Below are 15,607 nucleotides of genomic sequence, written 5' to 3' on the forward strand. Positions count from 1 at the left end.
TCATTTAGTGTGAGAGGGAGACCCTTTGTACAGCAGTTTATTAAGAGTGTCTAGACCGGCAAAATAAATGCAAATCAGTTCAAACAATGACATAATCAAGCTTAATTCAGTGGCTCCAAAGTTCAACCCTTTCACAAGTAACATGGATCATGCCTCATATAATCCTACTGTCTTGTAGAAAAGATTTTGGCAGCGTCTCCTGCTCGTGTGTCATGCAATGAAAATAAGACATGCGTTGATCAGGCACCGTCTTCTAGAATCCTCAGCTTTGTTAGATGCCCCAGCTGAGTGGGCATTCTTCATGCCTGTTTAACCGAATTGAGCTTACTTGAAAAACATTCAAGGACCCTGTTTTCCTTGTTATGAAATACATTCAAAGACTTTAATAAACTAAGCACATCCATTCCTTTATGTGCAAGCCTAATTGAGTGGAGTCGACGATTATGGGCTGTTACATTTTTGACGTCGAGTGGGAAGCTTAAGCTCCACTCACTGTGATTGTAAACGTAGAATGAACAACTGTCTCCTTAGTCAAGAGAATAAAATAAAACCAATATTAGACTTTGAATCAAATTGCTACAAATAGTTGCTGCTGTACTTGTTTTGGTGTACAGGTACAACTCTAAAAAACAGGGTACAGTACAGAAAATGGTGAGTAGCGTACACTTTACCGACATTGTTGCTCCTTCCCATCACATTCAACTTTTTGCTGCTTCGTTTGTATACAATTGAATATCAACGGGAAATGGCAAAGAAAGTCCAAAGGACAGCTTTGCCCTTGCAGGAAAAAAAATTGAATAACTTCCCTCTTTTCTCCCTCCCTCGCCCCAAGCTATACAGGTTAGAGAAAACTAACAAAAATATAGTAGTAACAACAATAACGATAAAAAAAAAAAAAAACAAAGAGATTAGTTAAACGAGGCAATAATGATCAGGTTTCTCTAAATCTCCTAATAAACAAAAGAATCCTCCTTGATTTCTGCTTTGAGTAGCTTCTCTTGCTCAACTTCTTTGCTGTCATCAACAACCGCTACTGTTCCGGTCAGCTCCTTAGCTCTTTGAGCCTCAGAATCCCAGTCCGTCCTAACCAAAACCATCATCATCGTCAGCATACAGGAGCCCTGGGCAGCCAATAGTCCAAGCCACAATCCCTTGAAATCAAATCCTGCAAAAAACCTAGCCATACTGCCACCGGCATACCAACAAGGTAGAAGCAACAAGGTTTATGTGTTCCTTCTTTTGGCCTGCTGTGCTCTTAGCACTCGCGGCCGTTGTTGCGGGCAGTTTCCGAGCTCACACAGCCGATTATAGGCAAAACAAGAGAGTTAATGCTATGATCTCTCTATCATCAGTAAACATGCTAGCCACATGTTCCTAACCATTACCGCAAACAGGAGTGCTGAAAAGCCCAGCATGAAGCCACAAAACAGGCCAACAAAGGCAGCGAGTCTGGCCCTTTTGGGCTGGTTTGCTCCAAGTTCATTTCCAACTCTTGTTGATACACTGAAGCTTAGAGAAGATGGGAATATGTAGATTAGCGCCGTTGTTTGAATCAAAATGCCCATTGAAGCAACAGTAGCTTTGGGGTTTAGTAACAACCCGCACAGAAGAATCATGATCTCATACCACCACCATTCAAGGCAGACTGAAATGCAGCTTGGGATGGCCAAATTCGTCAGGGATTTCCATTCTTTAAAGCACTCCATCGAAAATCCTCCCCATGTCTTTTTGTGGACTCCAAAGTAGAGGATATAGATTATTAATGAGCCTACGAGATTGAAGTTTGTTAAAACCCCGCTAAGAGCAACTCCCTTGATTCCTAATTTAAGTGTGATACAAGAAGGTAATTGTAGGTATGTGTAGAAGAATAGACAGAATGGCGCAATAGTTAGAGGGAAAGTTACGGATTGGGTTCTAAGATAAATTCTTAACGGGTGCAAAAGAGACTGAGCTAAGAGGTCAGGAACAGAGTAAATAAGATATGATTGTGCTTCTGTGGCTATAGTTTCATCCTGGCCGCAAAGTATGAGTTGTCTTCATGTTTATCCATAGAAGAGAAATGGGCAGCGAAGAAACGAAAAGCAAAAGCACCGTTCGTTGCAACGTGATTCCAAGGAGGGTATACTTTCTGGCACCAAAGGCTTGTCCACAAATGGATTCCATTCCCATGGCGAGACCAGAAAGAATAGAGTAGCCGGTGATATTGGCAAATCCAATGGCAAGCGAACCACCTGCCAAGGCAAGCTCACCGAGGCGGCCAAGAAAGAGCATGGAAATCAATGAGCGGGAGTATAACATGAGCCCTGTTAGTATCATAGGAAGGGCTATCTTAGCTATAGAAATGGCTTCCTTGACTGCAAGAGGGAGAGAAGGGGCCCCGTCTAGCTTCTGGGGCTGGCTTGGTAAGGGGTACTTTTGTTCCCGGTTTGGTACTGTTGGGCTTTTGGGGATCAACGTTCATAAATGTTGGACCCTTCTGAGTCTCTGATTGAGAGAAGGTAAGGAACGTTGGAATTGCATTTGCAGGAGTGAGGAGAGGGTGTAGCTGGCACATCTTTTGATTCAACTGGAAATGCTCACGAGAGAGAGAGGAGAGAGAGAGAGTTGGGAGGGAGTTATCTGAGAGAAGTTGAGGGGCTTTTATAGTGGGTTTTGGTGGACGGCTCCAGGATTTCAAATTTGCTTTACAATTCACACGCATTTCACCAAGTTAGGACTCGGCCACTTTTTGTAAGCACCTTAATGTCGTGTTGCGACCGGCCTTGGGGGGCGGGGGGCACATGGGAGCAAGGGCCCAAAAAAAAAACATCATTTTGTTAACTAAGATTCGAGATTAATGACTGATTTTTGTTTCTGTTTATGTTTCTTCAACCCAAAATTCCAATTCTAAATAAAGGGTTTTTGCAAAACAGATGAGCATCAACTGTAAGGATAATGAAAATAAGAAAGGAGTCAAAAGTGGCATTGTGGACGTTCTCGGCTGGAAGCTGTAGCACACAATTACTTTGGCCGAGTGTCCTGGAAATAAGGACAAAATAGGAGATTGGACTTTCATACATGACTCTTTTTGCAATGTACAATAAAGCCTATTAGGACCATCACTGTTGTCTCCACACAAAGGAATTCTTGCACATATCCTTTGGCGGAAGGATACTGTATAGCCTTTTGCCACCCTAAAATTGTCCGCTGTGGCTGGACGCTTATCGATTGCGCCACTTTACTTGTTTAACTCCACTGTTTCATGATCAGTCCAAAGTTGCTCTTGTCCCGTATAATACCCCATACAACAACAAAAAAAGAAGATGTTTGGGACTTTTAAAATCCAAGATAATTTCTTGTTGAACTTGTGAATTCTGAGTATATGCCTAGAAAGGTAAAAGACATACCCATTTTCAGATCATTTGACCCTTCCTTCCCCTGTGCCCTTTCTGAATAGGGCCCTCAGGGGAAACATTTGATTCAGTTTATTGTTTCTGTTGTTCCTGTTGTCTAGGGCAAAGGACAGTGCGTTGGGGGCTTAAAGGGGGGGCATGTACTTCAAACTCATCTGGGGTTGTGTCTCATGTTTTTGGCAACCATAGTTAAGTCAGCTTTTGTTTGGGGAAGTCCTCAAGTCTCTGTCCGCACTCAAGATATACCAAGGAACAGTCGCCAAGTGGTTGGAAGTGATGGTTCCGCACAGCTGAGTGGGTTGGTATACATATTTTGCTGTAACTGCTCACTCTCAAGCCCTTTACGAGCATGGAGCCTGAGCCCACGGTTTGGGACCCCTTTTGACCCATAAACTACGCAAAGACAACGCCGTGGTCATAAAAAAACGTGTGGAAAATTCTTCTAAATTGAGATTGGAGAGCTTGCAAACTTTGCTTGTTTAGAGCTCCATTTCTTTGATTCCTTGCTTGACCACCCCCAATTGAGTTCCCATTCTTTTCTTTTGGAAAGTGTTGCCTTTAAACGGATGATTTAATGCCTATGCATTCTTCAACAACATAGATGAAGCCCCACCGCCTTCGTAGCTATTTTTGGGGGATATTGTTTTGTCCCTGTTGAAATTCGCACTACAAACTTTTTTTTTCTTCATTGTGTGGCTAGGGGTTCTTCCACCTTTCGGTGGATCCCTTGGAACCTTAGCTTGAGTTAAAAATTATGCTATATACTTGTTTCTATACCAGACCAAAGAAAACAGAAACAAGGACAAAGTGGGGAAAAAGCCAAGCGAAATCAGCATGGCCCTGTCAATGCCCAAAGACTTGACTAGCATTACATATAGGACTAAATTTTCTAGTTTCCCCAAATGCTAATTAGTAAACTCTAAACTTTTCCGATTCACATTAGATCAGTCCTTGATTGTTTCTTAACTTTTCCTATTCACATTAGATCAGTCCTTGATTGTTTACTTTATTAATTCATGATTGACCTTTAGGATAAAATTCATTTTAGTATTGTTGTAAAGAAAATTTAAACGAAAAAAATTCAAGCTTTATGTCAGCCAAAATTAATGGTGATAATGTGAAAACATTTTTGAGTAAAAATTGACTTGAAGAATGGGAATTGGAAACGGTAAAAGAAGCTTCCTGGCCCTAAAATCATGAGGGTCGTGAGAAAAGGCCATCATTACGAGCCTTAGCTTGCTGCAATTAGAAACAAGTCTTGCAACCGATGTGACAGTTGATTAACCCACAATGAACTGAATCCCAAGCATTGATCAAGCATGCATATGGGGCAAAAACATTATGAATTGGGAGACAAATTATTAATTCACGGACATTGATCACCAATTTAGTTTGAATAGGTCAGAAGATTGTAAAAGAGAACAAATGTGTTTATTCCCCCTTCCCCATTCTCGTTTTGAACCTGGCCTGGAAGACCTTTTCCACATTTGAATTTGTATTTAATGATACAAACTTTAGTCTTTACACACTTATTTAGAAATTCTTTTAGATATAATGTGCATGCATCTATATATTGCATTCAAATTAGAGAAATCCATTTGATTCCGAATTCGTCATACCTTGTAAAAGCTTAATTAGGTGTCCATTAATTCATTTGACACTTCTGAATTGAGAAGGCTATGAAGCTAGAATGACCTAGCCACGACTTTCTTTTTGCATCAAAATTTGACTAGGAAAAAGAGGGAGAAAAATAAAGGTGGGAGTCATCTCCATTACTGCTCTTCATTACTCTTTCAGCCATGATCTCCATAACTAATGTACAACTTCATTATTAAGCGGTAGATTGCCTTACAAAATGTTAACTTCTTTCTAAACTTAAAATATTTCACCAATTCATCATAATCATAACACCCTTTGGCTTGTTATTTTTCTGTATGAAAAGAAAAGACAGTTCTGATCAGTTTGTTCCTTTGGTTTGTTATTTCGAGCCCACGCAAAACAACAGTTGACATTACTAGTAATAGTATTGTTGCACTAAGAGACAATGAAAGTCTTGGAGCCAGAGCTGCCCTAGTAACTCCTTCATAGGTCTAAAACTCTAAGCTGGCTAAAAGTTCTTGTTTCAACCGCTCAATTAACTAAATAACCTGATCTTAGTCTTATCCTCTGTCCCTAGCTAATGGTAGTTAAAGACTGATCTATCTAGAAACTGAAAACAAAAAAAAAAAAAAGAGGACAAAAGCCTTTAGCAAAAAGAGATGATAAGCTTAAGGAAAAAGATTGATTATGAGAGATAAAACTAAATCCCCTTCACATTTCTATATTGAATAACAATATTGGATCCATATTCTATGATAACTCTTCTTGTAGTCAAGATTTGATTGGGATCCTTGGGTGAGTCATGGACAGCATTATAGTTCAAAAGGAGAGATGTTATCTAGAATTATTTACTTTAAAGTTTCAGGCTGGTTTTGCTATATCAACTAAACTAAGACTAGATTAGTTTGAACACTTGGTTTTTCTTTTCTAACTAAGCGATTAAGGGAAGGATCCTATGATTCTTTTTTGACTTTGTCTTCTTCGTTTAAGGCTAAAGCCATTCTTTGGTCTTGCTTTGTTTGCTTACCTGTCTTCTTCACTTAAAGCCACATTCCCATTTGGCTGCTTCCACAGAGTTGAGACGCATTGAGTGTGAATTAACGATGAGGTGGGTTAGTATGTCACACGTGCTCAATATGGCACGTACCGACGCATGCAGCCATATATTATACTTTAATAAGCTACAACCGAAAATACAAATCGTCACGGAAATTTGTAGGGTCATGGAAACTCTTTTACCATATATACATACATACACATAAAATATTAATTCTCTACGGCAAGAAAGTAAGTAAAAATTCACACATCTTGTATGAATTAATTGTTCTCTAAATTACAAAGGGTATTAGTTAATTCTCTGATGCAACAGCTTCTTCAATTTTCTGCTATTACATTTAACCTGAAATACGTCTTTTCCCTTCCTTTTTGCTCTCCTCTCTGTTTCTCATCTCATACTCAATACAAATTTAAGCTTTAGTAAATCGATCCATCAGTGTGTAGCAAGCTTTATTTCAAGTTAATGCATAAAGATGGTAATGAGTATCTTGTTACAAGGTACTCGTGAATACTCAATTTGATTATATAAGATTAAAGTACCTTATAATCGAATTCGGATAATAATTTTACTATTTTTATCATGTTCGGGTACCACTCTTTGAGTATTCTATACCTGAACTCAATTATATATATTTTTTTTTAATTTTATGTAATTAAAAATAAACTTATATTATTAATTAAATTAATTTTTGAAACTCTGATTATTAATTAAGTTGTAATATCTTTTAATACATATACTTTATATTGTGTTAACTTATAAATAATATAATTACTATTATATATATTTTTATTACATATACTTTAAATATATAAACATATTTACTTTCTATTTTGTATTAACGTTACAAAAATTATAATTTATAAACTTATTAATTATAATATGTATACATTTTTTATCTAAATTTATAAAATATATATTTAAAAAGAAGTTGTGAGATTAGAATAATTTTGGAACTGAGTTATTTTTTTTAATTTCATGCAATTAATAACAAATCTATATAGTTAATTAAACTTGTAATGTTGTTTAACCTGTTATTTGGATATTTGTTTTTAGTTATTTAAGATATATTTGAGATATTTGTTTTTGATTATTTAAATTTAAAGTTTATTATTTGTGTGTTCTTATAAATTTAATTATTAGTGAATTATATGAAATATGGATGAAAATATTATTGTATCTAAATATTGGGTATGGATTAAGGTTCAAGTAATTAGGTATCTATGAAGAAAATTTTAATAATTTTTTTACATAATCGAATTTTTAAACGCGTTCAGATAATTATCAAATAATGAGTATGTATTAGAGTTTAAGTGAGAATAATAAATTTTAAAAATATTCGTGTAATTATAGAATTTGGATATCTCATTTATTAATTGAGTACGAGTTTGGATATTTCAAAATTAACGAGTACTCTACTCGTTGACATTCCTATTAATACATGACATATATATGCAGCAATACCTGGATCATGTGACTGCTTGTGCATGGGAATCATATAGAATACTAGTACGTACTAATTAGTCATATATATATATATATATATATGTGTTTGTGTGTATAAATGGTAAAATGAGTATACGATCAGATATGGCCAAAAGAATATATATGGATTCGATATTTGGACACATAGAGTGGTGAAGGATGAGGCAGCTGAAAGTACATCAACCCAAGCAAATAACTTTCAAAGATATTGTACAAAGTGCTGACGTAAAAGCGTCCATGAAAATAAGAAAAGCACTACTCCGATGGTGGTCTCTCCTTTTTCAAAAGCAAGGTGAAAAGAAAGAAAGATGTCACGTTTATTTAAATAACTCGATATCTTTTGAAGAAAGGGTCTTGTTTGTACACTGCATTTATATCTCTCAATCAACAATATTGTCCGTTAGCTTTTCATAGGCTTGTGTGTCAGTTTACTCGCAATCAGGTAAATGAAAAGCGGTTTAGATGACTAAGAGTCCAAGAGTCACCTGTCTAGGGAAAATATTCATATAGTAACATGCAAAGCAATTAGGAATATTTGTTACAAAGAGTACAATATATGATACGACAAATCTCCTTGACTATATAAATTAAGACAAATGTTGAATGTTTTTCATGTATGAGACTCAATGATTGCACTTTGAATATTTAATTAATTGATTGATGTATTATTTTATTATTTAAAAAATAAAATTCGAATATTTTCTCTCTTAATTATAAAAATAAAAAAATTCAATGATTTACTATACATGTTTTTCAGTGTATAACATTAACGAAATATCCCCATTGTGTTCTTCCTTTAGCTATGTAAATAAATAAAAACTTGATAGGGACAACCCATACGATAGTTTAATTGATTGGCATAATCATATAAGGATAACATTTAAATATAAAATACAAAAAATGTCTACAAAGCTTTTTTCAGTGAATAAATTCTTACGGAGAATAATGGAATAATATAGCGCAGAAAATTAGCCAATGCCCTTACGTGGTGAAACCTTGGCATTGAGCAAAACCAAACAGAGAAAAGGAGAAGAAATTCCATTAATCAAAAGAATACGAAGGGATAAAAAAAACCAAAGCAAGAAGGGATGATTTCGCTTGGGAAAGATCGGATGTATCCTGGAAACGTGGCTTAGAATGACGAAAGAGGCAAGGCGGACAGCATGTACGTAGTGACACGTGTCAAAGTGGTCCCGTCAGATAGCGCAAGGTACGGTGGAATCTATTATTTCTTCAAGTGTTTCCTTTAATGTGACAGCTTATCTGTATCGTGATTTGCACCTAAAAGGGGAAAGCCACAATTTCCACCACGCTCTGTTTTCAGGATGTGCAACAGACGCTCCAACCAATGTGCTATGGCAGCGATTTTTGTTTTTAGGAGAAAGAGTAGTGCTGTCTGAAAAAGCTTGTGCAATTTGGTAGACGCACTTTGCCACTTGTGATTTTACTTTCTCAACGGTCGCTGAGATTTGGGCAGTCTTCTTTTGGAATAGGGTGAATCACTGAACCCATTCCTCCCAATTTTATTTCTTGGTCAGAATAATTAATGGGAAAAAAACCATTAGGCCACAAGCAATTAGTTGCTTTCAGCCGATGGAATCAAAAAAAGGGGAAGCAAGTTGCTTCAATAGATCAAAGTCCAATTGCCATTCTCCACTAAGAAGATGGCTTCCATTGTTTCGTCGAGTCAGAAAACATAAGAAAAGCTTAATCTGTTTTTTTTATTATTATTATTTCGTTTGCTTCTGTTTCCAGGAGAAGCTCATACAAATGTAAGTGATGACGTAAAGACACTTAGATGCTTACAATCGGCATTCATAAGTTAACCTCTAAAGTTTCTGATGCAATTCAAAGTTGTAAGATCATACTTGGAATTTATAAGTAGAGGGCATGATATCGCTCGTTTACAGCTTCGAATATAACCACACTTTCTGTGTTGTCCATGTGAATCATGAATCTCTTTGAGTTTAATATCAAGAGATCCAACTCTATACTGAATCTGTAGAAAGCCTTGGTCAGTTCCAGATGTGGTTGCTCTGGTGGAGAATGGGATGCTGATTAGGCCAGGAGCGGTGGGCTCATTTCCTGGCTCGGCCTGATTAAGATGATACCTCACAACCAGTGGCCCTGGCTCCAATCCTCTGAGAGCGTGTCTAAACATGTATGTTCCTCTTTAGGGATAAAAGCATCCATCCGGTACTCCTTCGCCGGAAATCTGTATGTCCCAAATAGCCGGGCTCTCCCATCAATGAGAATATTTGTCCATATCTCATCCGTTAAGAGAGGGATTTTTTAATCCCGGGCAAGGCAACGTGTAGGCAGTATTGATTATTAATTAGAGTCAGTAGTAAATATACGTAAGATAGAAAAAACGCTACTCTAGCTAGAAAACGGATAGATGAAATATACACAAAAATGATAGTTAATGTTATCATTCTATTCCTAAAGAGGAACATATCTCTTATCATTCTAACAAATTCTGATTCCAAATATAGTTTTATGTTAACCAAACACAACTATAAAACATTAGCATAGCTAAACAAACATGAAGGAGACCAAAATAAATAACATATTCCATAAAATGAGTTTCACATTCAAAGTCAACAGGATTATCCATTGCACCTAAACTAGAAATCTAGGATTTAAAAGTATGCACTACAACATAAGGTCAGACTCCAACTCTAAATGTAATTGCAGAAACAGTTGCCATTAAAGACAAGCCAATAACAGGACTTCCAACTGACATCTGCCACAAAGACAAAGGTCTTCCTCCAAAGCTCCTCAAGATCCTAATCATTCCTCTGCTGGTGGTGATTGACTGAAGTTCCAATGACGAGATAAAAGCAAAAAAAAAAAAAAAATCAATCTCCATAGTCAGAACCACAAATCATGAAGCAAAATTTTAGATGATAATTATACAGACCTGCGATATCTCTCATTGACGGGGCTTTCCGCTCCACCACCATAGGGACTGTCCCTTCCTTCAGGCATAGAACTTGGGCTGGGACCACGGCCATTTTTGGGGCTAGCTCTCTCTCTTCCATATGGGCTATGGCTGGGTCCACGACCATTGTCAGAGCTGGGCCTTTCTCTTCTATATGGACTATGACTAGGGCTACAATCATTCTCAGCACTATGCTTCTCTCTCCTATAAGGACTATTGCTGGGACCTCGACCATTCTCGGGACTAGCCCTCTCTTTCCTATAAGGACTTCGACTGGAGCCACGAGCATGGTCAGCACCAGCCCTCTCTCTTCGGTAAGGACTACGGCTAGTGCCCCGGCCATATTCAGGGCTAGCTCCATCTCTCTTATAGGGACTTGGACTGCGGCCCCGACCATAATCAGGGCTCCCCCTCTCCTTCCTATAAGGACTACGACTAGAGCCACGGCCATAATCAGGGCTACCCCTCTCTCTTCGGTAGGGACTTGGAGATCGCCTTCTGTCACGACCTCTCTCAGGTGACCTATCACGACTTCGATCAGGGCTGTATCCATTTCTGCGCTCATCGTCATCTCGAACAGCATATTCCACTGAAATAACTCTATCCATCAGCTTGCTGCAAATACAAGACAGACCATGGCTCAGAAACAAACAATAAATCTACTCAGAAGATCTTTAAATTAAAAGGAAGAACAGTTAAATGATTTCTCTTAGGATGCAGGCTTTCTACCTCATATTTGTAGCCTCCAATGCTCTGGTGGCATCATCCTGTGAATCATATTGGACAAATGCAAAATTCCTTCTGATCCTTACACTCACAATCTTTCCATATGATTCAAAGTGCCTTTCCAAATCCCTAGTCCGAGTATGATATGGATCAAAATTGATGACAAATAAAGTCTTTGAAGGTCTTGTATTTGCCGAAGATCTTCTTGAACCACCCCCAGGCCTTCTAATGCCACGCTCTTGCTACAACATAAAATAGAAAAGCATTTACTAAGATGAGACAATAAACAAGAATGCAGTAAACTTATCTTCATCAAAACTAACAACATCAAAACATTACTTTTGTCCATTCAACACGAAGCCTGCGTCCTTTTCGACCAAATTCCGTCCGATCAAGTGCTCGTATGGCATCTTCAGCATCTCTCTCATCTTCCATATATATGAAAGCAAATCCTATACACCAAAAAAGAGTTAGAACACTCATTATAAGTTTCATACAGGTGAAAAATGATAACTAAGTTACAACTCCTCCCGCCAAAGGAATCTTCAATCAGTTGGCATTTCCTCTTCGGCAAGATACAAGCCACCTAAAATCCTACCCCTAGGACAAAATTTTGGCAAGCTCCTTGTAATCTATAAACTAAGACCAGTAAAAGTAGTAACAGACCTTGTGTGAAGAACTAAGTGATGTCAAGGAACAAGAATCCAAAAGTGGATGTCTCATGGTAGGTCAATGGAATTAGTGTGCCTTCTCCATTTTTTCTGCAGCCTCTGCCATGAGGTCGGCAATGTTTCTACCTTGAAACATGTCTGAATTTGAGGGCTGGGCAAAAGTCATGAGGAATGAAAGGGAAAAATGCCTGAGGAAAATGAGGGATGGTGGTGCCATGGCGGATCAGAGTGACTCTTCTTGCAAGCAAGAAGAGGAAGCTCGTCACAGGCATGAAATAGAATTCTGAGGAGTCCCTCCATTACATCCCAAGAAAATCCTGCGCCAAAGAAAATGTTGAGTATGGGGGCTTATTTTTCAAAAATATTCTTTTTTTTCCCTTAAAACACATCCTGAACCCCCAGTAAAACTCAACAAAGGATGATCGATGTTGCTGAATTGCGTGTTATGAGGTCATACTGCTGCACAGCAATCATGATAGGGACTTCAACCTCCATTGATTGAAAGTAGGATGCACTGACATTCCTTGTCGCTGCAGGACCTTACTCTCTTAACGCGATATGTGAATACAAATTGCTCTATATTTTAGATTGTTCATACATGTACTATTAGAGATTGTAAAACTTAAGTAAGTATTTAATTTAAGCCTGTTTTGTGTAGTATATGAATACATTATCAAGATTATATTTAAAAACAAAATAAAAAAAACAAAAAATAGTAAACAAAATCTCATAAATGCCTAAAAAATCACCACAAACTGCTTCAAACTATCATGTTGTGTACTACCAGCACAGTTAACATCCAAACTAAGACATAGAGTCCTGTCTGTGTCGTCACCAGCAGAAAAGATCCAACATGACCAAAATTCCAGCAAAGAGAGCTCCTACTTCTACATAGAGGGAGCTCATCTTTAGTCACCTCTGACTCATACATGATATTATCCAGTACTGCTATCAGAAACAAATGGTTATTATTTCAAAAAATTCATCATGGAATATTTTGTGAGAAATTCAAGTTCAACACCAAACAACCAGTTTAGCTTAATTTACTTATTGATACCAAAACGGAATCAATTTTAACTGTGCCATAATCAAATACAAAAAGAGCCTTTCAAGCCTACAATATTCTAAAAGCTTTACAAGCTACACATCCAGCCAAATTTTAGCCATAGCATGAAATGAAAATTAAAAAAAAAAAAAGCAATGATAGCCACGACTTTCACATGGATCCAATAGTCAATAACACAGATAATGAGAACAAGCAGACTTACCAGACTTCATATCCACTCTTTCTACTCTCCCATATTTTCTGAAGAGACGTTCCAAATCAGACTGACGTGCATCGTACTCAAAGTTTCCACAGAAAATGGGCCTCATATTGCCTGAGAAGAAGACGTGGCAACTTTTTCCCATGATTATTTCACATAAAGATACATATACATACAAACAGAGTAACTTGTCAAAACTAGTGAACTAGCCATCCAGTATTAATGCATTCTAACATGTTCAAAAGAGAATGAGCAGAGCAGCATTAACAATACCCTGCATCAACAGATATTCCAAAGCTAAGTAGTAAACAAATAAAGAAAATTATGCAGCATACACCAGGGAACCGATGAGGCCAGGAATCTTCCTATCTATTTGAAATATAGCACCAACGTCATCTCCTAAAACACACCCCATAAATCAAAGGGCAAAAATTTGCTTTATAAGAGAAGAAATTTTCTCTAAATAATAAAGTACAAATATTTCATTAATTTCTTTATTTTGGTTCACAGCATTCTATTATAGCAACAAATAAATAAATAGATCAGCCAAATTAACCAATTGATCAAAATGCAGGTCATACAGAGCGACAATAAAGTGTCGATTAGGGGTTTTCCTTTTACAATAACATCAGACCTACACGATATTTTTTTATCTCTTTGAAAAAAAAAGAGCTAAAATTTCTACATCACGGAATAATGAAGTCAAAAAAATCAGATCTACCATAAAGGATAAACATAACTCTAGATCTGCACCAAAACTTCCTCTTAGATGCCAATAACCCAAGGAGAAAAGTGGAATAAGAGACCAAATCTAAACCATAGAATTAAAAGAATTATAGAACCCTAATTTTCCTTATCTTACCCATATTTTCATGGAAAATCAATAAAAAAATCTCTGAAAATAAAAATTAAACAAAATAAATATGGTAATTAGAGGATTCTTTTACCTTCGAAAGCAGCGATTTCGTAAAAGTAGTGAAGAAAAATTCGAAACCCTAGCGCAAGAGTCCTGCGATATTTCTTACGAACGGACCAAAGTGTGAAGCTCGTGAGTCAAATAAATAACAGGAAAATGACGTTCGTACATCCGCGAGCCCTTAAGGTTTGATATATTTCCGGAGGTGTCCTTCGCCAACGCTGTGGCTAAAACTATAATTTCCTAACTTGACCCCGAAATTATTCCATATTACTGTTCTTATCCTGTTCATTTTAATTTTTTGTAACTTTTTATGCATTATCCAGATTTTAATTTCATAGTCTATTATTACCCTTTAATGGAAACCTTACTTTAAATCAAATATCAAATAATATTTTACAATTTAGTATTAATTTTAACAATTTTTTAAAAATAAAAAAAATTGATATAAAAATAACGTATATAGAATCAAAACTTAGAAATTGAGGTTGTAATTGTAGAAATATTATAAAGATGTGTACCCACAAATAATTAAGCAAAGTTAGTCGGGACGGGTTTATAAATAAGATATCTTGAAGGTTGTTTTCCTTTTTCTTTTGCTTTAAGAATTCAGGATGCGCAAAACCACGTGCTCGGTCACCGGGTGTTGGCAGCTTCACTCATAAACGCAAAAAATATCTTGCCTGGACAGTTGGGCTTCCGCCGTTCGGCATTCGACCAAACTATTGGGCTAGGTAAGCATTAACGCACCGCGAACCTGGCCCCAAACCTATGCTTTAAAGAAGATAATGATGAAAATAAAGAAGAAAATTGGGAAAAAAGAGAGGCTAAAAGCATAATTTCAATTGATTGATTACAAGGATATCCTTTCCAATTTCATATTTTTTTCTATACCAAAATGAAAATAAAAAATATTATGATTTAATTGATTGGTAATTAGTAATTGACTTGTTTTGACAAAGAAAATTGCTCATTTAAATTCTCTTTATTCAACAAATAAAAAACTATTTCATGCATTGTGGCATAAAAGCTGTTTGTTAATCATTATTTGTCATTTCATATATAAAAACTGATTTCTATTACTACAAATAAACATTTTAAAATTTCTATCATGACTATAGAAAGATCTCTCTATTTTCTCTGGTTCAAGTTTATTCCTTTATCAAAGGAAGTGTAAACAATTAGGAGAGATATTCCATAAGAAATCAATATTGGAATAAAAGTCGAAGATGCCCAACCTTGATGCCACCGATTTTGATTAGCATTTTTATTGGGGGGCGGGGTTAAATTCCCTGTTATTCAACCCCATTAATTCGAAACCCCACTATCCCACATAAACCCAGAAGAACCTTGATTGGAGAAGCTGAGGTCGGCAACATTGCCCAATTGTTGTTGCAACAAATTGTTGAAATCAGGTTCGGCTCCAACTGTTGAGCCTGAGATTTCAGAACTGCAATCTCGGCCTGGGTCTTTGCTAGCAGGCTCCCTGCGATGTGAATCTGTTGCTACACGGAGTCTTCGACCCGACATTGTGCCTCGAAGTATAAGGAGTCCG

The 15,607-nt window shown here is 36.8% G+C and overlaps 2 protein-coding genes across 5 annotated transcripts; both read right to left on the minus strand.

The window, feature by feature from the left end:
• Positions 1–661: 661 nt before the first annotated feature.
• Positions 662–9,691, minus strand: LOC110421831 (MATE efflux family protein). Its single transcript, XM_021435521.2, is given in 11 exon segments — positions 662–1,177; positions 1,180–1,250; positions 1,252–1,300; positions 1,303–1,323; positions 1,326–1,364; positions 1,367–1,822; positions 1,825–1,851; positions 1,854–1,886; positions 1,889–2,031; positions 2,033–2,432; positions 9,439–9,691. Coding segments are annotated over 11 exon segments (1,719 nt in total). The 3' UTR covers positions 662–950.
• A 391-nt stretch (positions 9,692–10,082) lies between these two features.
• Positions 10,083–14,241, minus strand: RS41 (RNA-binding (RRM/RBD/RNP motifs) family protein). Of its 4 annotated transcripts, none has more exons than XM_021427536.2 (6): positions 14,084–14,241; positions 13,140–13,250; positions 11,540–11,652; positions 11,204–11,442; positions 10,454–11,089; positions 10,083–10,348 (listed from the first exon to the last, which is right to left on the minus strand). In XM_021427536.2, the coding sequence occupies exons 2-6, from the start codon at positions 13,243–13,245 to the stop codon at positions 10,324–10,326; spliced, it is 1,119 nt and encodes a 372-aa protein (XP_021283211.1). In that variant the 5' UTR covers positions 13,246–13,250; positions 14,084–14,241; the 3' UTR covers positions 10,083–10,323. The 4 variants fall into 4 exon arrangements, with proteins under 4 accessions (XP_021283211.1, XP_021283235.1, XP_021283226.1 ...); XM_021427560.2 differs by lacking the exon at positions 14,084–14,241 and adding an exon at positions 11,867–12,188; XM_021427551.2 differs by lacking the exon at positions 14,084–14,241 and adding an exon at positions 11,867–12,816 and having other exon boundaries at positions 13,140–13,233.
• Between the last annotated feature and the right edge of the window lie 1,366 nt (positions 14,242–15,607).

Source organism: Theobroma umbraticum, unplaced genomic scaffold (assembly GCF_002168275.2).
Source record: "Theobroma umbraticum cultivar Fairchild unplaced genomic scaffold, ASM216827v3 scaffold_30.0, whole genome shotgun sequence".
In the NCBI taxonomy this organism is placed as follows: Eukaryota; Viridiplantae; Streptophyta; class Magnoliopsida; order Malvales; family Malvaceae; genus Theobroma; species Theobroma umbraticum.